Here is a 27333-nt window from a genome sequence, read left to right on the forward strand (position 1 = left end):
CAGGTCCTCCATGTGATATCCTCAATTACAAGCCAATCTTTACCAGCAAAATAAATGAACTCTCAGTTTAACTCTTGTGGAGAGTCTGAAAGGTGAAGAAAATGAGGAAAAAATTCTGCAAGTTGTTAGGGCTGAAAGTCCCTCTGTATTTTGAGTCTGAATTTAAGAGGTCTGTGCAAATATCCCAGTTTCAAACCTCCATTTGAAGCACACCCTGTGGCTCTGTGTGTGTTAAACTCTCCCTGACAGCCCCAGGCTGCAGCTGGCTGCACACAGGGCAAGTTTGGGTGTTTGCACCATGTCCTGTCACCACTGCGGTGGGACAGTGTCACACCAGGACAGCTCTGTGGGACAAGGGGAGGTGACAAACCCCACTGCCCAGCACCTTTGGGTCCCTCTGCAGGGTGCTGCTGCTCCTGAGAGCCCAGGAAAAGGGGGTGTCCCTCACCTGCCACCCCCATGGCAGCTCCGTGTCCTCTTGTCACACGCCGTGACCAGAGCAGGGTTCGCACTTCACGCCTTGCACAATCCCTCACTCAAGGGTTATTAAAAGGCACAACTGGGCCAATAAAGCTGAATTTTATTTGTTCACACACAGCAGTGGGGGAGTGCTGCCTGCTGATGGCACTGAACAAAACATCACAACCCCCAGTCCAAATTCCTTTTCAACTCCTGCTGTAGAAGTGGATCAGTTAGGAGTTTAACAGAGAGCAAGCAGTGCCCCTCTAGCTTCCCCTCCTCATCCCCTATCAAAAACAATTTTATAGCATGGGGAATATTGGATACCACCAGATGAACACCAATTAATAGTCTCACTGAGCCCTGATCCAGAACATCTTTAAATTATGCATCCTCCCAAGGAACTTCTTCCATTGGGATGGATTCACTTCCTTTGCAGACACAAACCAACTGCAGTATAATTTAATTTTTTTTTGTCAGCCAGATTCCCAAAGTTTCAATCACATCTTATTGGAGAGAAAGGAAAAAGCATGAGCCAAACTTTGAAATAAAATCATGAAATAGTGAAGCACTGCTGGCAGTTCAGCTTACTGGGCATCAAAGTTTAAACTTTGCTTTCAACCTCAGTTTTCCAAACACACTGTCACTCACCATAATATGGGTTAAAAATAAGAGAAAGCAAAGATGAAATGTAAATGATTTAAATGCATGCATATGTTCTTTTGTAAAATGCATAATGCAGCTGCAAGGTTTTTCCTCGTATTTTGGACACAAACCAAGGGGGAAATGGTTCACTTATGATACAGTGAATTTTTTATCTAACTTCAGTACTAAAATGTAGCTCCCTGTAAGCATTTCACTATATATTGTGTGTTGGTTTGCTTTTATTTGGCTTTCTTTTTTTAGAGCTTAAATACAAACACCAAAACCAAAAGACTAACACCAAATCACTTTTTTCTTCTCCAAATTCTTTCATGGCAACTTTATGCTTATTAAAAATCCACCAGCAACACAAAAACTTTGCAGATGATCAACAGCCATTTACTACATCTGACATCCAATCACAAGTAAGCTTGGAGGATATTATCCTCACTTTTAAAATATATTTTAAGTGATGGGCAAACACTAGACCACACAGTGGTTTGCTGAGCTGTGCTGCTGTAAATAATAGAGGTGAAAATCCCAATTAATGGGAATTACAAGGATCTAGCAAGATTCTTACAAAAAAGCAGCAGAAGCCACTTTTGCAGTATCAAGGCAAAATTAAGAAGGTAGGACTTTTCTGGAGTGACACAGGACTCTTTGCAGCATCCCAAAATGGAAAGATGCTACAAATGACAGGCAGGGCAGAACTGCAATCTCTTTGTCACATCAACAGCACCGTGACCTGGAGCAGAGGAAATGCACACCACAGGGGATGGCAGAGGCAGCTACCAAAACTCCCACTGCTCCAAGCTGTGCCAAAGCCTGGCGAATTCCAGGAGTTATCCTGCTGTCCAGGTGGGTTGCAGGGAGGAGCACAGGGCCAGCTGTGCCTGGGACAAACAGCCAGGCAGGCAATCCCTGCTCCCAGAGCAGATGTGAGCTCCAGGGAAAGCAGCTGTGCCGGAGCCCCCGGGGTGCTCCACACAGCACACAAATGGCTGCCCGCTGTTGCTGGAGGGAAATAGCAGGGAAGAAAGGCTTGGCAAGGCTGGGATTTCAGAAGAGGACAGCCTGCACCCCACCTGACCTGGGGACATGGCATTTTTGATAGGACTATTACAATCACAGAGCTTATAAAATGTATTTGGAAAGGCTTTCGTGTTGGTTTTGGGATAGGATACGAAGGCCCCAGGAATCCACTCTGAGGCCTTAAATCTGTGGCCAAACTCCAGCAAAAACCATATGTTGTTCATATCAGCACCTTTTGCTTTCCCCTTGCTCCATTTTCCAGGCCCATCGAGGCTCAGGGATCACCTCTCACCTGGAGAAATCCCAGGACAACAATGCCAATAATCTGTTTTCTGTCATTTGCTGACTGTGCCCGGCTTGTTTTCACCTTCCCAAGGTGAAATGCATACAGTGCTCCCTTGGAGACTCTGTGTTCCTTCTGGAATGTCCCAGGAGGGCTGGAATTCCAAGCAGGAATAAGAGTCCCACAGCTGGAGGTTGGCATCTCCAGGACCCTCCTTGCACACAAGAGCAGCTGAGGAGGAGGATGGTGACAGTCAGGGACTCTCTTCACCCCAAGCTCCCATTCTCTGCTCAAGCAGCCACTTGCTGGCACCAGCTTTGGCTTTTTGGAGCTCTCCAGCCAGAGCTGGAGCATTAACCAGCACCCAATTCAGCTTGGGTTGTAATAAAAAGTGAAAGTTAAAAGCAATGCAAGCAGCAGATAAAGAACTATTAAAATCTGGCTGGGGTGATGCCAGGGATGGAGTCCAAGGCAGGGGAGGAGCCACAGCTCCAAGCCAATGGGTATTCCACAGAGTTGGATAATTAAGGAAAACAAAATATTTTCCATCTGTGTCTTTACCCCTGACGTCATGGAAGCAATAAAATATATACACAAGTAAGCACCAACAGGCTGTATTTCAACTTCAATATAAATATTTATTCCCAGCAGAGAACATCTTTACTTCAGCGAGTAGCCAGGGTGAGGAGGCTGTGATTGTAACACCCTCAAGGTATCAAACTCCACCCTAGAGTGGATGAAATGCCTGGCTAATTCCTCATGCCAAATAGCTCAGTTTTATGTGTCGTGTACCTAAATCCACGCTTCTGCCACTCATCCTTATTAGAACTTGTAATAATGGACAATTGTTAAAAACTGCTCTTTGTGGACTAACAGTGGTGAAAATTAATGCTTATGCTGATATTACGTTAGAAATTACAGCAGGAGGAAGCTGAAAGACAAAAGGAAGAGTCTGCAGAGCCCTTAGGAGAAGGGCTGATGTTCTGAAATAGTTCCTGAAAAGAGGGGAGGATGAGCTGGAGGATCTCAAGAGGACCAGAAGCAGAATCCTGATGGCTGAAACCCTTAACATCTAACAGAGGCATGCCAAAGTGGCAACAAGAAATAATGAAGCATATTTAGATGTTTTTCAAAGCAAATATGGGAAATAGTGAGCAAATACTTCAAAAAATAAAGCCCAATTTAGTGAAATCACTAATTAAGAATGTCTCTATTATAAACTGGAAAACTGCTTATAAACAAAGCTTTCTCTGAAACCAAACTGACTCCAAAACTCAAATACTCTTCTTTTAACTTGCACATCTAACACCATTTTAAGACCATTTCAAGCGGTCTAGATTAATAAATGAGCTTAGAATATGTTACAAGCTTATAAAAATATAAAGATTTGCAAAACGATTCCTTTAAGCAGCGTAGGAAAAGAGCAGAAATGTCAATGCACACGCTCCCTGCAAATACCAGTGGTGTGTTATTTCTGTGCAATCTCTCAAAACACAAGTACAGACACTGAGGTTTCTGGATCTCTTGTAAGTTTAACAGTAGCTGGGAGCTCTTAGATCTCCAGCTATAATAAATATTGTATCCTACAGGAGCCCATCGGGAATCTCAGCTCATGTGTTGTTCCACAGAAGATTGTGGTGTCAGATATGATTAGAATCAACACTTCCCACTTATTCAGAGCTTTAAAGCTACCTACACACAGCATTAACAGCTGTTGATGAAATATAATTAGGGGCAAATAATTAAGAATCTCATATTAAGAATGTGTTTTTGTTAACTGGTGCAAAATACCCAGGCTAGTAAGATTTTTATTTTCCCTCCAAATAAACCCAAGGCATTTCTGTGCCTACACCATGCTCTACCCCCTGCTATTTTTCAGCTGCTATGAACTGAAGGTGGCTTCCCCAACTGGAAGTTCATAGCTCACACTTCAGCAGTGAGACACTGCCGAGGCTGCATTAATGGAGCCCTGAACACGCGTCAGGCAGCTTGTGTGACACGAGAACAACTGTCTGGGAGCTCCAGGACTGTGCCAGTGACCATTATCAGGGCCCCTGGAGGCCCCACTGCAACTTATCTCCATATGGGAAGAAAACCCATTGCCCTGGATTTGGTTACGATGCTGGTGAGGTCACAGTTCAGCTTCCAGGAAGCTGTCACATCCACAGAGAAACTGCTGGGCCAAAAATCACCTGGGGGAGATGAACCAGGACAGCAGCAGCTCCAGGAACCCAAATTGCTTAAAGTCAAATTCCACCCAACACAGCAGGAGCTAGAAATTGCTGGTTTTTGGCTTTTATTAGCACCAGATAAATCAGATGCATGTAGCAGCATCTTTTAAGCCAATACACACTTGTGCTGAAACAACCATCTCAGAAGAGAGGAATTGCTTCAATGACTATCAGACTGCTCAGCTGCACCAGAGGCAAACTGGGATGAGGAGTCACAGTCTCCTCTGTCCCTTGCAGGGAAAAGCTACCCCACATCCCCACACTGTGCTGTGGGGAGTGAGCTCCCATCTCCAGAACTGACCAAACCACCCACAATCGTCACAGGGTGGAAAATTAAATCAGCATCTAATGATTCTGCTGCCTTTCACTCACTGCTCCCATGCTTGTCCTCTCCAGTGTACTTCTCCTGCCTCCAGAAAACACCCACCAGTGTTTCAAGACATTAATGCTACTCCATGTATCCCTGCAGCTGAGTCTTTTCCCAGTCCAGGCAATGATCCAGCAGCAAGTGCCCAGTCACTAGTGTCAGGTCATTTTAATTTCTCCTCACATCTCCCCAGTCTATAGGGCATAGCTGTTTCTAGATGCAATCATGTACACTGCATTGGCATCTTGAAGCCTGTTGGAGTCAGTTCTGTCTTAAGGCTCTCTTCAAAAATCATCAGATAACATTTTCTCAAATTAGATGAAATAAATCAAGTTGAAAACATCCTAAGTACCAGAATTTTGCATTATGCAGCTCATGCACACACACTTAGCAAGGCAGATGAGCTGGATGGAGAGAGCAGGAGCACATGTGAGTGTGTGCTGCTGCACTGAGGAAACAAGGATACCTGAGATATCCCCCATGCTGTCACTAGTCAAGGAATAATGCATCAGATGTCATGCAAATAGGTAATATAATAAGCATTTTAAATAGATATATTAACAGAATCAGCACAGACTTATTCCAGGAAACAACCATAACTTAAACTCATGTAAATTTGAGCTGACAGGACACATGAGTACAAACCAAGCAGTGCTGGCTCAGTGTTTTTGTGTTACTGCACAGGTGATGCCCCCAAAGAGCAGCTTGTTCTCTGCCCATTATTAAAACCTCTCAATTGCTGTGAAGAGCAGACCAAGGGCCAAACCCCTCCCTTGCCTTCAAAGCTCAGCATTATCCTCTGCAGCTCTGAGTGCAATCTCTATCTGCCACAACAAACCACCTTTATCCCGCGCAGGTAATTACAGCTCCAGGTCAAGGACTGCACCCAGATTGATTTCATGGCTCTGCAGCCCTGGCTGGCTCCACTCACCCAGAGTGTGACACCAGAGCTCACCGGGATCCAGCCCTGGCTCAGGCCTGCCACTTATTGCCTGTGGCAGTGGGGACAGCCTGGGAATTCACAATGTTGGTGACTTCATCTGCCAGCTGCATTCACACATCTTTACTACCTGAATAACTGATCTGCGCTACTCCGAGGCAGCACTTTGTGCTGTACAGCGTTTGGGAATAAATATTTGATTGTGCATACAACAGAAAGGAGCTCAGATGGTTTAAGGTGTGACAGCAGGAGTGTTTATTAAATTCCAGGTGAGAGCACTGCTGGACAGTAAAAATTTGTCCCGTGGTCCATGTCTCACAGGTGGGGTGATGAACAATAAAACATCCTTCACAGGGAGGAGGGAGGGAAGGACAACTCCCTCCCCCCCAAACCCCCAGTCAATTCCTCTGTTCATTAAACTCACTGCAGGCAGAGCTCTCTGTCCATGACCAGTCAGTCACACACAAAAGAAAGGGAAGTACTAAATTACAAGCTGATTTTAAGTGGGCATTGATTGAAGTAACCAGAAGAGAGCTTAGTATTGTCAGAGTTTCATACAACAGTAATAAACAATCTTCATTAAAAAATTATGTGTGCATCCCCCAGCAGCACAGCACTCACCAGGTTTCAGCTGGGAACATTAAGGTCCCCCCACCCCACACACAATCAAAGAGGAAAAAAAATCCTCAGGATCTTCTCCTTCCACAAAATTAATTTTATTCATTAAATAATGCCATTCATTGAAATCCTTCCCACTCAATTTCTGCATTTGTCCTGAGCAAGATAGAAACAAATTTATGATCCTATTCTATGAAAAGGAAGAGGTTGATGCAAAAAAATAGATTAGACAATTTCTCTGTCAATGTTCTCATCCTCCACTAGCAATGCAACCAAATGATTACTTGGCTGATGGGTGAGTGTCCAAACCTTTGTGTGAGGGAATAAACAAGGCTGTTCATAGACAGACCCACAGATGCAGCCACTTCTCTGAAATGAGCAGGACTGAGTCACTGAGCACACCTGAGGGAGCATACACCTGGGGTGCAGCTGAAGGGAAACACTTGTGTGCACTCACTGCAGCTCTGTGGGCAAACTCACTGAGCAGCAATGGCTGCAAAATCCTTTCTCTAGAGGTTTTCTAGCTCTGAAAGCTCAGAGTTGACTGTACAGATATCCTAAGCTTCCTACACCCTTACTTCTGCATCATTCAGAGAGTTCAGGTATGTAATATACAGCACATACATGATTTCTGTCATTCCTCCACAGGTTATAGAATGAAAATTCAGAGAGGTGCCTAGTTGGTTTGGGTGTAAAGACCTTCAGCTGCAGCATCACCTGCACACAGGAGGACTCTTCAAGGTTTTTCTTTCATCCCTGGGCTCTAATAAAGTCTGAAATGGAGCCTGAGTTAGTAAGACTCACCCCACCTGTGCCAAAGCCAAGGCACAGCCTGAGCACAGCTTTGGGAAGGATGGAAAACACTCTCTGCTTGCTGCACACAGGGAGCTCCCACCTGTGCAGTGGTTCTGCTGCTGCAATCACCAAAGGTTTCCTGCTTTCCAAAGATTTGAACTCACTGTTGTCCCTTTAACATTTCCAGCTGCCAATCTGGAATGGCATCTGGAATTACAGTGCAGTTAATCCTTGAGGGTATATTGTCTCTGTGATGCATATGACTAAAATGTGTGCATTGAGGGACAAATGTCCAGTAGCTTTAGGTGACTGAACCTTTGCAAACTTTTCTTGAGGAAAAAAACCAGAGAAGAGTGTCTTACGAGAATTTTGAGTTGAGAGAACCATATTGAAATATGCATTTTTAAAATGCACCCATGCAATCTTTACAGATCCAGCCATCTACCTTGAGAATGCAAATTTTCATTGCTAACAGTATTAGGGTTTTGTACTTTCTAAATGAGGATTTTTGCACATGCTCTCACGAGGTTGTCCTTAGCACACCACAGTTTTACAGACACATGAGAAAAATCATGCTAAAAAAAGCACACAAACTGCTTATGAAATGCAACAACAGAATTGCCACCAACGGGGGAGAAGGAAGGAAGCTATTGAGAATGGCAGAAGGATAATGGGAGATGATAAACATGTACTTGAAGGCTTTTGATAGGAAGGAGAAGTGATGAGTCAGATAAGCAGAGGCGCCACATGGGTTGTATCTCCAAGCAACAGGCAATCAAACCTCCAGATAAGCATCTTCATAAAGTGCAACAGGCTCCAATGCTGGGGCAGGGCTGAACAATCACTTCCTGGTTCAGCTCAGGCAGGAAAAATTTATGACCTACTTAAAAATCCTTCAAACCTAAAAATGTCTTTTCCATAAAGACCGTCAGCCGTTTAGGGCAGGCCGTGGGAAGGGCAGGAAATGAGAACACTTGAAGTGGTGGACTGGAACACAAAAATCCAATGCTGTACATGAGTGGTATTGAAAGCTAAGCCTCCCCATCCACAGCTGAGATTAATGGAGTTTTCTGCACATCTCAGAGGTGGCAAGAGAAGAAAATAAGCATAAAATGCTCTTCTTCCCTTTGCTAGGCCCTGCTGCAAGAACAGCTTGAAATCTCCAAACACAGTGTATATATTTCCTTTGTATCTCCTTTACCCTGCAACAATTCACACAATCTAGAATCTGAACCCCTAAATTCTGCACGGGAAAGAGTGAGGATCAGGCAATACAAAAACTGCAAAGAGATGCTAAAATCCTTGAATCAAAAATCAATTCCAACCCAACCTATCTGGGTGAAGTAAATAAAATGCTGCCATCACCATGTCCCTAACAAAACCCATGTATTGCTTATAGGAAACTTATGAGGTGTTAGAACCAAACTGAGTCACTGCTGTACAGTAAATATATTTTCAGTGTCCTAACAATGTGTACAGTGGACTTTGGTAATTTTAATATGGACACACATGTTAAAGGCATTACAAATGGAGCTTCATCACAGTCACATGAGTCGGTTCATATGAAAGCCCCATCCACACCTCAGGAAAAGTTGTTTAGCATGGAGGAGGCACAGTCCCATGTGTCCATAGTTTCTGCTGGAGATGGAGTAACACAGCTTTAGAAAGTGCTACAGTTACAGCATGGTCACAATTCAGAATTACTGCACATCCCTGGCACAAGTAAAGGCACTGCTACTACACGAGAGGGAAAAATCCCCACCCTGATAATCTCCATATCTCTCTCTCTATCAGCTGATAGTGAAGCACAGCTCTGCCATTAATCACTGTGAATCTGAAGTGTCACAAACACAGACTGAAACACTCCTGTGATTCAAAAGAGTAACCTTTTAGAAGCAATAAGCATAGATGAACTAGTAAAAAAAATCGTAAGTGATGCATTGATATTTTCTTCTGAATCAAACAATTATTTTCAAAATTACTTTGTAGTGTAATAAAACAAACAAAATTCCCTTTAAATAACCAGCATCAGATGTCTGTCTAGGCCCAACAGGAATTCATTTAACAACTTTATAAGGACAATTCTCAATATCCAAAGTAAATGTGGTTACTATTGAACTCTGTTATAAACACATATATGAAATATCCTGTAATACCCAAATAAATTCATTTGGCAAACAATGAAGTACCTTGGACTCAGCATTTATATCAACAGCAAACAGTATCTGAAACAGGAGCTTTTATTTTAACTCTCTTTAAACCAACCTTCAGAACCCCCTTTCTGTATGTGTTACAGTCTCTTTTTACAGTTTAACCTCAATCCAATCAGGAGTCTCCAGGGATTTTCAAATCGCTAAAGATTAAAATCCTCTCTGACTTGACTGTTTGACTAATGCTGTGTGTTTAATAATTCTACTTGTGAGAGATTTTATTTGACAAAATCCTGCTGTGTGGACCCTCAGACGCTGTACAGCTGCACTGCAACATAAAGCTCTGCTGCCCTTGTTTCTTTAGACAGACTATTCCCCACCACTGAGGGGAAAAGAGAACTTTATAGTACATATATTACTCTGTTGATATTAACAAAACCACTGTGGTATTAAATCTACACACTCTTTTCAGAGCAGAGCAGTGAAAATGTGCCTATTACACAAACATTAGATAAACTCTCCTGTTGTCCTGACTGTTCACAGAAATCAATTACATTTATGATTACATTTCAATGAAAGCTATTTTATAAATGAGATGGAACTGTAATATTCTATGCTTTAGGCATTCATTAATAAAAGCATTTCAGTGTTAGTATTTGTAAATGTTCTGCTTTTTAGTTTAGGCAGTTTTTAGCATTCTACAGCTCATGTTAAACTTTACATAAATAGTGTGTTCAGATCTTACCACAATGCTATGACTTCACATTTGAGTGGTAAGAAGGAAAAAAAAAATCACCATTATGGCAGGATTGAGTATTTGTATAAAACAGCACTTACCCTATGCTGCAGCTGCAAACCAGAACAACCTTTATGGCAATGGTTAGCAAACACATTACCAGCCAAAACAAAAGAGCAGATTGATGGACATGAATGAGAAAGGCAACAAAATCTGAAAGTGTTCCTACCTGAAGTAGCGTCGATGACTGTGGAGACTCCCCTGCGGTCAGCCACGGGCCGGGGGGAGCCGGGCATGCTGACAGGCTCTGAGCGCACCGGCTGGATCCTGCCAGGGGACAGGCAGCAGCTGAAACACCCACCCTGAGCACGGCCCTCATCACACCTAACCTCAGCCACCTGCAACCAGCAGCAAGTTCAGGGGACAGGCAGCAGCTGAAACACTCACCGTGAGCACGGCCCTCATCACACCTAACCTCAACCACCTGCAACCAGCAGCAAGTGCATTGGGAAATGAGTTGAAAACCGTTGAAAACTTGTGTTTTCTCTCACTTGGTGTAGCCAAGACTGGCATAATCCATCTAGAGATGAACTCAAAGTGAATATTCCCAAAGGATGGCTCAGATGGGAGCTCTCAGGAACCCTCAAAGGAGAAAGCTCACCCTACCCAAACTGGCTAAAAAGCCTCCATTACCCTCCTCAACAGCAGTCTTTTAAAGACCCACTTGTAATTGTTGATTCCTTTTGTAACATAGATCTGTATTATTTCTTTCTATTTCTGCTTTCCTTCTGTACATGTATACATATATACAATAAAAATGTAATATATTTGACAGCCATATCCTTGTGGCAGTAATTACACACAAAGAGAAATCACACATTTCAAACCCATGGATTTCCAGCCCAAGGACAATCTGCCCACTTTTAATGGGATTAGTCATATTATCCATCTCTCTTGCTTTACTCCTAAGAGTTTCAAACACAGTCCCAAACAATCCAAGTCCCTACCACAGAACTTTGGACTTCAAATCACATGCAGAGTCAGGAGCATGGAAACTTGTTAAATCTGGAGTTACTGGTCAGGAGACAAACACTTGGAGTGTAAATCTCTTCTAAAAATCACCAGTAAATACAAACCCCCAGTTACCTTCACTCTTCTTCCTTCCCTTCCTAAGCCCACCCAGTACCCCCAATTCCAAACCACCCAATGTCCAAAACCAGATGAATTAAATACATGAAAAATAATTACAAGGAAGGAAGAAAAGGAATAGGAAAAAAAAAACCAAGGAGGAGGAAAACATTCCAGAAGTTCACTTACTGCTCCAACACACTGACCGCTGTCTAAATTCATGGCATAAAGCTCCCACTCATGTCTGAGAAAATGAATTTACTTAGCAATGCAGAAACTGTGAAAGACAAGAGAACACTGAGCAAGGCCACTGGATTTTGAACTGGCTTTCCCTGTCGTGTGCCCAAAGAAGGGGCAGCAAAAGGAATTGGAGCTGCCTGGCCTGGATGGGCTTTTCTCATTGGTGCATCATGCGTTCTTCCTAGACTTTCCCCTGGTGAAAGCCTGATGAAAACTGTGACACATCCTACACACATGGCAGGAGGCAAGTTCTGCACGCAACCAATGTGAGACAGCTGGGAAGTTGGTTTTGCTTTTACCTGAGGCTGTTGAGATCGAGATCATCTGTGTCAAAGTCCAGCAGGGGCTGCGGGGTGTCGCTGGGTCCGTGCGACTGCAGCACGGAGGAGCTGGAGGAGATGACGGTGGTTTGGCCGGAGGGATGGATGGTTTTGAACTGGAACTGAGGGCCCATCCAGAGGCGGCGGTGAGGCCCAGTGTGAGTCACTATTTCCACCTGTGGGAAGGGAATGTGGGAAATGGTTAACACAAAGCTGCAGCTTCATCTAATGAAGGGTTCTTTCAGTATGCTGGACTCCTGGAATCCTGCTGCTCTCAAGTGAAAAGGGTGTTCTGAGCCAGGGTGTTTGGAGGAATGTTTAACAAGGGAAAATTCGGGATGTCTTTGCTAGAGAATGGATGTGTTAGCCAGAGCCAAGAGCTTCTTGCAGAGCCTTGAAAGCCTGTGAACCACCAGCCTCACTGAACCCTTGTCCTTAAATTGTTCTGAAGACAACACTCCATCCTGGCCATCACTTCACCAGATCCTGTTCTTTCCTCTCCTTGCCAGGACGAAATACATCCCAAAACCCAAATGCTATGATGCTGCCCCCATGGTGTAACCAACAGGGACACATTTCTGCCTGCCCATATACCCCGGCCATCCCCAACCCCGACCAGGGCAAGGGATGTGCTTCTGGAGAGCTTGTTCCAGCTTTGTCACAGCTGCTCTGTGAAAGTTCACACCTTAGACTGCTTCCCATGGACGCAGTGAGAACTGGATTTCAAATCACAGCTCCTAATTGCTGTTGGCACATGTGAGGAGAGGGCTGGCATGGAGCATCTTGTGGGAAGCACGAGATCCATAACTGAGAGCGATGGGGAGAGCACTGGGATGAGCCCAAGGCACACTCAGCCATGGATGTGCCTCACACAGGATCCACACAGCCATTTCATACAATTAGTACAGCCAATTCTGACAATTCAACAGAAATAGGGTGTTTGTGTTCAGGAAAACTGTGCCTGGTAAATAAAAGGGTAAACCAAGAAGAGAACTTCTGTAATCAGAGAATAGAATCATTAAGGCTGGAGAGATCGTACAATACAAGACTAAAAATCAAAAAGAGCTTTTAAAGATCAGAAAAAGGAAACCTGAAATAAAAATATTAAGCTCTGGTGAACTCATACTTCCAAAACAGAAATAGACTATTAAATATAAAATAATATAAATATAAAATATAAAATAGACTATTAAATTCCTATCACTTTCTGCTAAACAACCATCAGCTTCTGAGAAGAAATGCAATGTAGCTAGGGAATTCATGAAAAAAGATTTTTGTATAGGTATATAGATGTATACTGGTAATGAGTCTCCATCTTCAAGAAGCAATTTGAAACCCTGGATGATGTCAGTTCTCTGCTAATATGAGACAACAACCACAGCCTATACAGCTCTATTTCCATCTTTGCATTTAGCTCAGCCTAACTCAGCTTGGCTGCAGCCATTTCTGAGGCAAGTAGCTTTTATGTAGCAGTGTAAATTAGGCCACAGATAAAGTAATCTGTGTATTTTAAGCTTGAAACCATCAGTGTCACAGAGCCGAGAGGTAAACAGATGCCTTTGCAATTTTACTGAGGCTACGGCCAGATGTTCCTATTCACTCTCCTGTTGTGTGCAGGACAAACATATTGTATCTACTTCCCACTGACAGCACACATTACCCACTGTTCTAATTGAAAAGTTGAAGTGAAGGGCGGTGTTTTTTCACTGCTTGCTGCTACTGTTGATAACAACACTTTAATTTTGAAAAACATCCTTGCACTTTAGGCTTAATCTGAAGTGGCTTGCTCGGAGAACGCCAGTATCGCCGTGCTCCAAGGGCTATCATCACTCCTGCTCTCAGCAAGAATTCAACATTCCACGAGCATTCTCGGAATTATCTGCGCTCTGTGACATCACTTGGGATTTTTTTTTCCCTTATAAATATATTTACTCTTCTAGAGGGATGGATGTGGTGAAACTCAAGGAGTTTAAGTTTTGTTGACATCCTATATCTTCCAAGATTAATAAACAAACACCCATAAGGAAGGTTTACCATAATCTCCTTCTTCCTGAGGTTTCACCAGAACAGTAAAATAAGCAAATAACTCCAAACAGTCCTGGAGAGGTGGAAAACTGCAGGTGAAACCTTGCCCCAGTGAGCTCAGAAATAAAATTCCTGTTGACTACCCTGATTCAGAAGTTTCTTCATCTTTGTGCTCTGAGAAATCAGACACAGGACAAACAAATGAGATTCCTCAAGGTGCAGCCACATCTGAAACCTCTGACAGGTAAGTGAATTCATATGAGTGGATTCCCCAGTGAGTGCTCCTCCTGGACAGGTCCATGTGGAAACCTAACCTCTCACTTTAGGAAAAAGCTGTGTATGATTTATTCACCAGTGGGAGAAGCAAATCCCATCCATAAATATTTCATATTTATGCCATACACCCCAGCAACACATTTAATGCATCACTCCCATAACAACATTGTTCTCAAACCAGAGGAAACCCACCTAATTTGTCAGGGTGAATTCCATGGATCAGATACCTTGTAATTGCTTCGGTAAATTCAGAGCGTTTGTAAATTTTATTTATTTATTTAACTCTAACCTTTCATTTCTAAGAGGAACTAATTCTCAGTGTATTATTCATGACCTACATTCTTACACTGATGTTCTGTTTTGAGCCAAATGGTCAAGTATTTACTGAATTCTTATAGAGAAGCTTCATTGACTGAGACAAAGCAAGATTGGATAAAAAGACAAAGATTTTACCTCATATAAAAATCTTCCACCAAGAATGTCTGTTTTAATACAATATAGTATTTATATGCAGCAGTAAGTTACAGGAATTATCAGCAGGAAATGATAATCAGGGAAGGAAGGAAGTAAACCATCTAATGTCCCATTTTTCTGTTCAAGTGAAGGACTCACAGGTCACCACCCAAAAGGCACTGCCATTCTGCCAACTTCCTTCATCCCTGTCCAAAAATGAGAACATTCTCCTTTCACTCCAGGAGAAAAGGGACACAGCTGTTGACAGCTGAAACTTGCCCCTTCATGCTGAGCTTCCCAAGGATGTGATTGTGTCAGGAATGATGGGGCTTTATCTGGTCTGAGACCATCAAATTCCCACCAATGCTACATCAGGAGTGGAGTCAGTTTTACACACAGCAATGCCCGTGGCTATTGGAAGTTATAAAAGTTGTGAATTTTACTTCCAGTGGCTCCCATCCCTGTTGTGCTGACCTGGCATCCCCCAGAGCATACCTGTGACAGCCACTCCTCATCCTCCTGCCCGCTGTGGTCTGAGGCCAAGCTGTCGTAGGACTCGTGCCGGGTGATGGGCCCAGGGCTCCCTGGTGGCACCACTGAAAAAGACCCCAGAAAATTCAACATCAGATTTACTGTTAAATGCTTTATTTAAAGAAAAAAAGGCTTTTTCAATAAGTTAATGGCACAGCAATGTAGCTTTATGGTCTCTTCCAACCCAAACCGTTCTGTGACCTGCCATGTTCACTGCAATCCCCACAGTCTGTGTCTGTGTTATTTCAGCTCTGTGTCTTCATCAGTTTTCAGAGAATATAGAAACCACCTCCATCTCCTTCCTTACAGCCCTGACAGACCTCATTCCATGACTTAGGGATGTGACTGCCTAGTCTGAACTCCTGGTAAGAGAACATATACATCTTCCTGAGGATTCACAGTAAAATCTGAATATGAAATCACAACACCCACTTCTCTTCCTTGAAGTTTATACTTGAAACCAAAGAAACAAACCCATGATTTTGACCCATTTTGCTGTTGCCCTAATGCTCCCCACATCTCCTGGTTCCCAACACTAAATCCTCCTGCCTATTTCAGAGAGCACAGCTGATCAACTGCAGGCTTTCCTGTTATTGAACTCCCTAACAAACTTCATGGCTCCAGCAGATGGTTTTGCTTTCAAACCAACAGGAACTTTATGGACTGTTCTGAATTTTTTTTGTTCTTTCTATCCCAGGGGCAACTACCAGAGCTGTCAAGATTAGGGAAGCTGCAAAAACACAGCCCAGGGAGCAGCATCCCCCCTGCCTCATCGCTGTATTTCTCCCTTGTGGAATACTTTTACATTTTACTGGAGATTCAAGATGGCTTTGCAGTGAGAAAGAAATTTGAAAAAACAACAAAAAAGCTGAACAAATGATTAGTTTTGGTGCTCCACTGGAAGCCTTTTCCTGAGGAATCACAGCTTTGCCCAGCTCTTGTGTTTCCTTGCAGCTTCTGAGTGCAGCATTAACTCTTTCCACCCAGGAGTGATGAAATGCTGAATTCCATGGCAAAGCTCTGCCTGAGAGTTCACCAGCAGGGCAACAGTGATAAAGCCTCAGCTGAGGTCAGCCCTCAGCCATTCCTTTGGCTGTTCAATAAAGCAGGATTTCTGTGGCACACCTATCACAGAAGCAGTGTTTGGAGGGGCAGGTTGGGATAGGGGATCCCTAACTCACATCCCAGGTCACCACTGGCTCTACTCCCACCATTCCCAGTGGGAATGTGCAGTGCTGGGAGAAGTGACCTTAGAAGACAAGTGATCCTTGCTGGAGATCTGCCATTGCTGGGCTGCTTATTGCACATCTACATATGGTCTGATTTTTCCAAGTTAAAAATGCCCTTGAAGTTGTAGGAACAAACAGGGTGTAAAAATGCAAAGCCCCTTTTCCCTCCATTTCTGGGTCACACACCTCTCACGTTGCTATCAAGGTCCAAGATGAGATTAATTTAAGCCTGGGAGGACATTTCCAGGAATTTGAGCTCAGGAGTAATCTTTTATCTTCCAGCTTAATTCTTTGAAAATCTGAATTCACACTGGAAATTAAAACAGACTCTCACCCATGAGTGAGGTTATTCCGATGCTGCAACACACAGTATTTTCAATTTTGAAGAATTTCTCAACCATGCAGGATAACAAATAACGAAATTCCAATTCTTGCAAAGCTTTGGAGCAAGTAGTGGTTTTTACTGGTTCTCCTGTAATTTTTCTTTAATTGGGAAAAGCCACAAATGGAGCAGACACAGATCAGGAGCACGAAAGCCTTGGCTGCACAGAGATATTTTGCTGCAATTGCAGGTGCTTTGTACCTTCCTAAAATAATCAATTCAATGCCTTGTGTCTGAGCTATGCCAGCTTCTAGCTTTTTCTGTTCTTACACCAACATCTGGAACAAACATATCAAATATCAGCCTGCAACTGAGTTTGTTTAATCTAGAAATACACAAAGTGAAAAAATACAAAGAAAATGAGTGCTTATTAAAAATCTAAGGTGAGAACTAAAACATACAACCTCTGTCTGTGCAGTAAAACAGGACATGAGTTTTTACAGTCTGCTTAGAAAGGCAAATAAATCCAAAAATAAGCATTCAAGGAAACTTCTGAAAAACTGGAGTGCTACCTACAGAAAAAATCAGAGTTTTGCCATCAACATTTAGCAAGGGGCAAAAACCATCTTCGAGCTGCTCAAAAGTAATAATGGCACCTTTACTCTCTGTCCTCCTTCAAGCGAAAATTTTGCAGCCTCCCTTCTCTGCACTCACAGGACTGATGTTACTATGATATTGAAGAAAGCTTACATCTGAAAAAAGCCACATTACAAATGAAGTTATTGTTATTGGTGTGATAATTGTTATTGCCAGGAAAAGCACACAGAAGGGACTGTGGAGACACAAGGTTCAACACAAGCCAAAGCAAAGGCTGAAATACAGCTGAGCTGATACTTCTCTGCAATTCCAGGACCTGATTCACACAGTTCTATGATTAAGTACAAAAAGCCCTCCTGGTTTAGAAACTTCTCTGTGATATTTACCTACATGTAAAGACAACAAACAATTTGTATTAATCTCAAATAATTTGCATAGACTTTCCTGCCACGTGAGCAAGACCTAGATAAATACAGATTTGAGGAATATTGGAATTAACACGCAGTGGGTTTGTTCATAGATGGGCTAATTACACAATAAATACCTAAAGCTAAGACAAATCTTCCTTCAAAGATTATAAATTGTAATCTTTCAGCAGCATAAAAGTGTTGGAACAAAGAACCACTACAGCTCAATTGTAGTGTGTGCGCTTATGGTTTTAATTTGGGAACAATAAATCATTAGTTTTCCTTAGTTTTGTGTACTTCTTGAACCAAAAGGTTTTAATTTTCTCATTTATAGAAATAAGCTTTGCACAATTCAATTTAATTGAGAGTTATATATGAAATTCCCAAAGTGCTCTTCTCCAAGGGCTGGATGTTTGTCCAAATTAAGAGCAAACAAAGGCATCTGAGCACTACAAAGCCTGTTTGTTTGGTGCTGCCTGCCTTGCACATGCCTGCAGACACCCAGAGAGCTTGCCTTTTTCATTTCCATAATTATAATTTAATATAATTAACATTTATAACGTCAAAGAAGGCTCTAAAATGCACTGAAAACAGGACAATGTACTCTTAACTAACCCATGCAGTCTCTAGTGATGTCTGTGGTGAACAGGATAAAAATGACATAACCCTTGGTTTCATAGAAATCCCACCCTAACACCTGATGTGATGTTTTTTCTCTGGTTCCTCAGTTCTATCTAGGTGGTGTAGAGCTGGTGCTCTGTGCCTCTGGCTCTACCTCTGCTCAAGTGTGACAACAAAGCAAAGGCCAGGTTTTCATTTTGGGCAGAACACTCCCAGCCATGTTAACAATAAACTGTTTGTAGCTGGAGATATGCTCGATGTATTTTTTCTTGTGGCTACATGTTACTGAACAAAGTTCTGGTTTTAATGCAGTTTTCAGCTTGTAAACTCCTACAGGAGCATGGCATGCAAATTAAAATATCCTCTTTTACCCAAAACTTCTCCCCACTCATTTTTTTCCTGTTAGGAATTTCTGAGATTCTTATATGCATAAACATAATAGAAGAAAGCTAAAAAAACACACTATAAAGCAGGAGTTTAGCCAGACTGACAGCCATTTCACACCATCAATTGATTAGAGCTTGATTCTCTCATTATTTGTGTGTTGCCCACAGTTTATTAGGTGCTTTATGGACCATGCACTCTCAGCATCAGCCCTTTCATGAAGGTATAGGTAGCTCTGTAATCAGGATACGAATTCTTCTTACATTTTTTTTTGATGACTGCTTTACTTGCTCCTTACTAACACTGGTCTGACAGACAACAGCCTGGATTTTTTTCTCCAAAAAGGTGCTGATTAGGTGTTTAGACCTCACCATTACTCCTGGTTATGCTGCAAGACTGGTATACATTCCCTGTGCTCAATCCCAGCTTCCATCTCCAAAGTTCCCATAGGAAGCCAGTCAAGTGTGATGTACTTTTAAAGCTGGGCAGAGCTAGAACTTGATCTTATTCACAGGATGGAGCACCTTAAGGCTGCTCAGCACTCAGACTGCGAGCAGACAATCAGTTCTGCACCGAAAGAGAACACATCTATTCTTTTCTGAGTTAAAGAATAATTCCAACCGCACGAACCCACAGCGAAACCCATCTGATGGCCATCTTTAAAGAATTATGGAAGAGGTAACTATTTCTATAATTCACCGACTTCAAAAGTATGTTTGACATTATTGTCGGGAAAATTATGTTAACCATGGATTACTGTTACAATCAAAGTATGTAGTGAGAAGTCAAGAGGCTTAGTAGTAAATTTTCAAAGCGGTGCGTGGGGATTTACCCGTTTGACTCCCATTAACGTCAATGGGAGGCGCGCGGCGAAATCCCCGTACGCTGCTTTGAAAACTGACCCCTGCGTGCTCACGGACCTCGCTCTAAGGACTTCCAGATGACCATGCAAGAGGAGGAAAGAACTATTTCAGCATGTGCCCTTGTTCATTATTGTTGTTTGTACACATCTGAAAGCGTTTGAGGCGCTGTGCGCAGCGCTGCTTGCAGCGGTTGGTTTATAAAACACGGATTAGGGCGGCCGAGCTGTGGGTAACCTGATGAAGCCATGCAGCCCCAGGTGGATCTCTGCATCAGAAGCTCGACAGACACGTTCCCAGCAGCCAGTGCACCTTACAGAATTCATTTTCATCTATATTAGTTCACAAATACCAATTATGGCTGGAGAATGTACTGTGATTTACTCCACTGTTCATGCAACGATGCAGCGCTTTCATGAACTGACATCTGCCCTGCTCCTATTTGCCCAAATCACTCCATGCTCAGTCAGAAATTAAATTTGCTTTCCTTTAACACTCAATCCTGGCTCCTGCAGGGAGCAGAAGGTGCAGGCTACAGTTTTAGGTGAATGTAGTTTTCCTTTTAAAAAATACCATGAACTCAATTTCATTAGAAACACCTTTTTCTGGAAGGAGAAGGGGATCCAGGTCAACCTGCAATCTGTCACACCTCCAAGTGTAAGAAGCAAACTTGGCAATTCCATTTTCACTGCTTGTGACTCTTTCCAGGAAAACCCAAACACATGTAACAATTCTGTATGAGAAATGCCTGCTTGGGATCAATTTTCCCAAGGAATACTGTAACCTTAGTCATAAAAAAATATATAAATATAGATACACTTATAACATATTTAGAGACCTGCAACAGTTTTAAATGCAGTAAAAACTTCCAAATTTCAAATCATCAAAATTCTTCTAGAATGTATTTTACCAGAACCACTTACATTATCACTTATACGCTCATACAGATATCCATATTTCCATGTAATAGACAGAGAGACTACCTGAGTCAAAGGAAACACTTAAGGATTAATTTTCTGAAATTCTAAAACTCACTTTCCTGCACAGAAATGCCCTCTTCAAAATTTCTAGGAATTATAAATTTTTCCCCACAGATGTGGATTTTTACAGGATGTCTGCACAACTCCTTTGAGACTACTGATGAAGAGTCTCAGGAAGTTTTTTAAGAAGTATTTTTTTTATTATTCTTTTATTATATGGCTATAATAAAATAGAATTTCATGAAAATTATTTACTGAGTAGAGGCAACATCAGGTAGTAAGGGTAAAATGGCAAAGAGGGAATCTAGAAAATAGCTTCTCTGGCACTCCGATTTTGCATTTTTAAGCCTGGAAGAGTCAATTGACACAATTTTGTGGCAAGGCCTTCACCTGTGGCAAAGGTACAGCTGCAAGGGCAGGAGTTTGGGCACCATTCACATGAGCAGCACAGGAAAATGAGGAAGTGGAAATGTTCACCCACATGCCATGGTTTGTTGCAGCTTCTCTGCACTGCACCACACAGCAGCTCAGGTGGGATTGCCCCACTTCAGGGCAAGGGCAGAGCTTGCTTTGGGTAGGGATGAACTCCAGCAATGGGTTATGTTCAGCTGGCCACGTGCAGAACCAGTAAAGCCCAGCAGACACACTGGAATGAAGCAGCCCAAAGTGCCCCAAGCTCCTGTTTGAGTGTGGCTCTGCCACAGCCCCAGAGCAGAAAGGCTTTGAACACCTCGTAACCACACGACAGAGTCATTGCTGTTACTGCACAGCCTCTGCTTTTGATCAGCTTTACTGTTTGAAACTGAGCTCCTTGTGACAGACATTGAACATACCCACAGCAAGGGCAGCTCTGGCCTCCCCAAAAATGCCACACAACACACTGTAGTTACATACATAGTAAGGGATGTACCATAACCCACATTCCTCTGTCCTAGAAATGGCAAATCCACTGTTAAAGATGCACACACAAAAGAATGCAAGGGGAAAAAATGAGGTAGAACACTAAATGTGATTATCAGTCCCAGTTCATTCACCTATGACCAGACCTGTGCCACACTCTGCTGTGCACTGAGAAGGGCTGGAGGACCAGAATGTCCAGATTCCTCCTGTGGCACTCCTTGGCTGTGATTCCAGGCATCACAGCTTGGTTTTCACAGTGTCTGTGTTCACAGCACAGATTCACAGTTATTTAATACACTCTCCATCTTACCCTCACAGACTTCCCACAATACTCACTAGCTCAGTGGATGTAATTTTTATTTCTGTCAATGGAATGTATGAAAGGAATATAAAATAGGCCATAAAGAACCACAATGCTGCTTGGAGACAGAAGTCTTGCCCAGGGTGCACAGCTTTCATTAGAGGGAGCAGGAAGTGCAAACATGATGTCAGAGCTACAGAGATTATCTGTATAAATGGTGTTATCATTTAACCCAAACAAACAGCAGGGAAAGGCTCACCCCCTCCCTTTGAAGACAATGGAGAGTTACTAAATTGGACTTCTAATGAAAGCCATTTTCAGTGAAATACAAGATATGTGCAACAGTTGGTCCAGAAATGAAAATCTGTTGTAACAGCCAAAAGTCAAAGGCAGCTATAAATACAGACCTTAATCTTTTCAAGAATCCCTTAACGAAGCCTATAAAACTGATTATATCTTCAGGCCTAACTGAAGTGCAAATTCTTACTCAGAAAAATGTAACAGCCCTGCGAGTATGACTTGGAGAGCAGTACAGGGACAAGGAAGGACAATACAGAGTACTGGTCTGAATCCTCACATCTTGGAATACAAATTACATTGCATTTAGAATAAACAATTAATGTGACAGCAGAAGCCTCGGCTACAGGTCCATTCTTCTGAGAGAGAAACAATTTCCAGAAGCGGTCAGAGTGGGATGCAGAAACACTGCATCATTCCTTTTAACACAACAGAAATGCTCTTTGATTATTTAAAAGCCAATTGCAAAGATCTGTCTTCAAAACCTCCTATTGCAGGTTTAATAGCAAAGAGGTGCAAGTACACTTACCAGCAACACGGGAGTAAAGTACAGACTTTTGTTTTAACAAAATCTATATTTATACGATTACATTTCCTATGGTTGAGGGCAGCTGTAATTAATGGATTTCCCTCCTTCCCCTAATGCAGTCATTTGTCAATTTAAACACAGAATGCCCAATCAATTTTGATGTATTTAGTAAGCAATTTGTCAGAGTACTGCACACCAGTTAATATATTAATTCTTGTCACTGGCCCACTTCTGACAACTGCAGGCCATGTCCATAAAATTGGTCCTGATGAGCCAAAACTCTTGCCTGGAATGTGAAGGTGCCCTTTGCAGAGCCAGAGGAGAGAAATCAGATCTCAATCTATTCAATACCTTTTTGGGGCAGTTTTTGGGGTTTATTCATTAGTGTGTTAATTGACCACGTTTCAGATATTGCAATTACTGTGCAACAGAAAAGTGAATTCAAAGGGGAGAGATAAGGAAGAAAGGAAATAAACACAACATGAGGATGTCAGACTTTCTGGTGATGCAGTTACCTATTTCCATGGCAATGCAATTATGTACCATGAAAGTGTCTGTGTGAATTCAAATATGTAAAAACATGGGCAAGTCACACAAGGGAAACAAGGGATAAATCAATCAAATGTGCAAAACTTCAGGTCCTGGTAAAAGAGAGGAAAGAATTCATTTGAAAGAAACCAGGTGATTGTCATGTACATGGAAAGTACACTTGAACAGCATCCTGAAGAGTTTATACTATCAAAAGCACCTTAATTCCTAAGTACCAAACAGCAGGAAGAAAGCAGGATTTAAAGGGTAAGTAATGACAAAACTTTATGTTATAGGAAAAACATCTAAGAAGAACAGAATGTGACTTAGATTTCCTTCTGTTGTGGTTAGGTTTAGAAATTGCTCAGCACACAGGTGAATAAAGAGGGAATATTAGAGACACAAATAAGGTAGGATATTAGGTATTACATCTGAGTAGCACAGAGAAATATCTGATGCCTAACATCCAGCACTGAAAACCTGCAGATTGTAATAAATAAATAGTTTTGTGGGAACTTTTACAGGAATGACAATGAGCCTACTATCTGCTCGGCCAGGAGGAGCTCTCAGGACTGCTTATATTCTCTCTGCCCAACTGCAAAGAGCTTGGAGCAGGATACTGACACTTCTTGCAGGCCAGCAGGCTGTGGAATTTAACATGCAAGTTCACTTTCAAGCCATGAGCTTACAGAAAGCTGTAAATCCCATGTTTCCCACTTTCTCACCTGTGCAGCAGCCCGAGCTGTGATAATGTGCTCAGGTAGACACGAGCTGCACACACTGATCCAGGTTTCTGCAGCAGATGTCACAGATGACCTCAAAGCAATGAAACAGCTGTGCTGATCCACTTACAAATACCCTTGGGATAAAGGTCTTGGACACTTGTTGTACAAAACATTTCTTCAAACAATGGTTCCTTGTTCCTTCCTTTCTAGCTGCAAATAAAACTTTCAGATTCTTTAAAAACAATAAAAGCCGAATCGTGTGTCAATAACCTAACGCAAGATTTTTAGAATATTCTCTGTTTAGCACAAGAAGTCACCGGTCTGGTTTATATTTTTCAAAGACTAAGGAAGATTTTGGCCCTGTGTTTTGGCATCAAACCTCTTATTTATGAAAACCTGGCTGTGCAGTCCTCCAAGCAGCCTGCCAGACGTCTCATTGTTCTGCCCGGCTGCTGACAGAGGTACTCTGTGCTAAAAAGCACACTGAGGGTTTTTCAATGACCCAGGGGGCAAAGGTCACTTATTATAAATGGATAATGAGACCTAATGCAATGTTCTGAGTGTGGACAAAGAAAGGGTCTATCCATACCCCCTTGTGACTTGGTCATTCAGGCTTTTATTTCCCCTGCACACTTAATGGAGCCAAACAATTGGCAGAAATGCTATACAGAAACGGAGAGAAACTGCTGCATTCTACCTCGGAGAGACAGATACAAATAGTGACCCTGAAACGGCGCCACCATTCCTCTCAGGCCTGACGTGGCAGACAGATGGACCAGCCCCCCTCAGCCCCGGCTGAGCCATTTGCTGGCAATTAAAGTCCCCGACGGAAGCGAGAGCACATCAAACCCAGGCTGCAGCCAAAGCCAGCCCAGGGCAGAGCTGCAGGTAAGCAGAGGCACAGAGCTGGGCTTAGCAGCTCTTTAACAGGTGTCTTTTGTGGGAAACCTGCCTTGACCCTGTGTTTGCAGGGACTTCACTGAGTAGCTTCAGACAATAAATTCAGAAGGCAAAACTTCAAACACAATCAGACACAAATTTCTCTGTTATTGCCATTTGCATTGTGTCTTCTAGATACTCTTCTGTCTTTAGTGGTTATTATTCTGTTTTTCTTTCCATGTCACATCCAGCTTAAAGAATTCCTGTTATGTGAATTAAAACCTGAATTAAAAGTCTTATAATTCAAATAACACAAGTTCATTAATTGTTGGAATTTAGCTACACTCATTATTCTTTCTTTCCTTTAAAAAGTTTTCAGCATTAAACCATTTGAAATGTGAATTTGTACATGTGTGTATATTGTACTGTGTAACAGTATTTGAGATGCTAATAAAATGTTAATAAAATACACAGAATGAGCCCCATCCATCCCTTATTTCACTATGTGGGATACAAGTGAAATAAGGCAGGAATCTAGAAAAAAACCTCAGCTGTGCACTACTAATTACTTTTTCATATTCTTTTCTACCTTTTGAGTTTTATCCCAATTTTCTCTGCAACACAGAAGAAGGAAGACTGAAACTCTGCAGGTTCCCACAGCACTCAGATGCAGCAGATGGACAGGTAGAAGCAAGAGATCCAAAGTGCCACCAGTGTCCCTTTTACCAGTCCCATCCAAAGTGCCTCCTGGCCCCCATGGCCACTGGGTGCATTTGAAATGCTCAGGTCACATATTGCTGCCTGCACTGACAACTGTGCACAGCTCTGGTTTCCCCAGGAGTAGCCTGACAGATGCCAGGAGTTGCTCCCTTGTGAAACTTCCACTGCTGCATCACTTTCATCCTAGACAGAACAGACTTGCTCCTCACTGTCAGTAGTCTTCTCTATTTTCATTTGTCAAATAAAAGATAAATACTCATTTTTCTATGAAGCAATTATAAAATACATCTGTTTGTGTGTCTATTCAATATAGATATACCATATATATATACAGCTATAGATGTATAAATGTTTCTGAATGTGCCATGGCATGAAATATTGGCTCTGGGAATGATGTGGCTGAGCAAGACACAGGCCAAGGCAGGTGGGCAACCATCCCTGGCAGCAGTGCCAAGGCTCCTGAGGGAAGCAGCTGCCTGAGACTCTGGCTGGAAGGAGCCCAGCAAGCAGGAGTTCCAGGGAGAGGGATAATGCAGAGGCACTCGCTTGTCACTGAGTATAGAATTCATGAGAGGAAATAGCCAAAAGCATGAGAAGGAATGAGGTGAGGAAACCCTGCAGATTTCATGGGGTCTGGTGGGTCACTCTCAAGGCCAGCCAAGCACTCCCCCAGCCTCACAGCTCTGATTCATCTCAAAAATCAAACATTACATTCACTGCTCTACCCTTACTAACGTAGTTACACACAGCCTTAATCTGGGGTTGAACATACACTGGAATTGGCTGAAAAATCAACTCAGAAAGTCAACTCTCTGCTCCAAACGTGCACATGAGACAAGACAAGAAGTTGTCAGCTACTCACAGCCAGCCAGAAGATACTGGTAGTACTGCACAGCATCTGCAGCCAGGAGCAGTGGATGGTTTGCATTAAATGGTGGTTGGAGTTCATTCCACTGAGGAGTTCTGAGGTAAAACACAAGACTATTAATATTTAAGCTAATACAGAGAATGTAAATCAGTGTTTCTGTCATCACATGCAATTATCTATACAAGCTCACAAAATGTTTGTAATTATTTAAATTAGCTTGTTCAAACACTGCAATCCACCACAGGCAGTGGAGCAGCAGGGCCAAATCGTGCAGATTGTGAGGCAAAGACAATACTTGGTTGTTGACTGCAGCAGGGATTGCGTAAAACAAAGCCAGGAAGGAGATTTAGATTAAGTTGGTAAATATGTTTAGGACCATTGTATGTCATGCTGACGTTATATAAACACACAACAGAAACTGGGGAACTTTTTTGTTCTGTTAACTACCACTGCTTCCATCCTGTAAAGTCATTGAGCAGTTCCAAACTGTGAAAATAAAGCTGTGTAAAGTTATGGATTATTGATCCAATTAGAATTTTCAATTCCATTACAACCTACTCATTTCAACAATAATGGTCCCAAAGTCTGTGTTGTAATTTTAATTAGGGTGGGCCATTCCTAAATAGCTTGGTAAATCAAGTATTGATCACTCCAGTCCAGCCATAAGCAGCACTAAGGAATGTAGGAGCCAAGAAAAATCGATAGGAAAATATTTTAAAATGTCAAAAGCACTGACAACACTTTCTCATCAATTTTTCTTTACTTTCTTCCACATGTCAGGAATAATTTCTTCTACTGTCTTAAGAAATGGTACCTTCAGGTGCTCACAGGGTAACTTGCAATGCTTCATTGTGGGGACCTTGTTCCTGTCTCACTGCAGAATTCGGTACTTCAACACTACTAAAATAATTGTTTCTAGTCCTTACATAAAAAGAAAATTACAATCTGATCATTTAAAAG

The 27333-nt window shown here is 42.3% G+C and overlaps 1 protein-coding gene across 9 annotated transcripts in view; it reads right to left on the bottom strand.

The window, feature by feature from the left end:
- BCAS3 (BCAS3 microtubule associated cell migration factor) overlaps positions 1-27333 on the bottom strand; it is a 289031-nt gene that overhangs the window by 154170 nt on the left and 107528 nt on the right. For all 9 annotated transcript variants that reach the window (XM_085078501.1, XM_085078499.1, XM_085078507.1 and 6 more), the window contains 4 exons: positions 26368-26468; positions 15191-15291; positions 11921-12117; positions 10483-10580 (listed from right to left, as the gene is read on the bottom strand). In XM_085078501.1, coding sequence (XP_084934627.1) covers positions 10483-10580; positions 11921-12117; positions 15191-15291; positions 26368-26468 — 497 coding nt within the window. The remainder of the gene's footprint in view (positions 1-10482; positions 10581-11920; positions 12118-15190; positions 15292-26367; positions 26469-27333) is intronic.

This window comes from Lichenostomus cassidix, chromosome 19 (assembly GCF_008360975.1).
Source record: "Lichenostomus cassidix isolate B80296 chromosome 19, HeHo_3.0, whole genome shotgun sequence".
Taxonomy (NCBI): Eukaryota; Metazoa; Chordata; class Aves; order Passeriformes; family Meliphagidae; genus Lichenostomus; species Lichenostomus cassidix.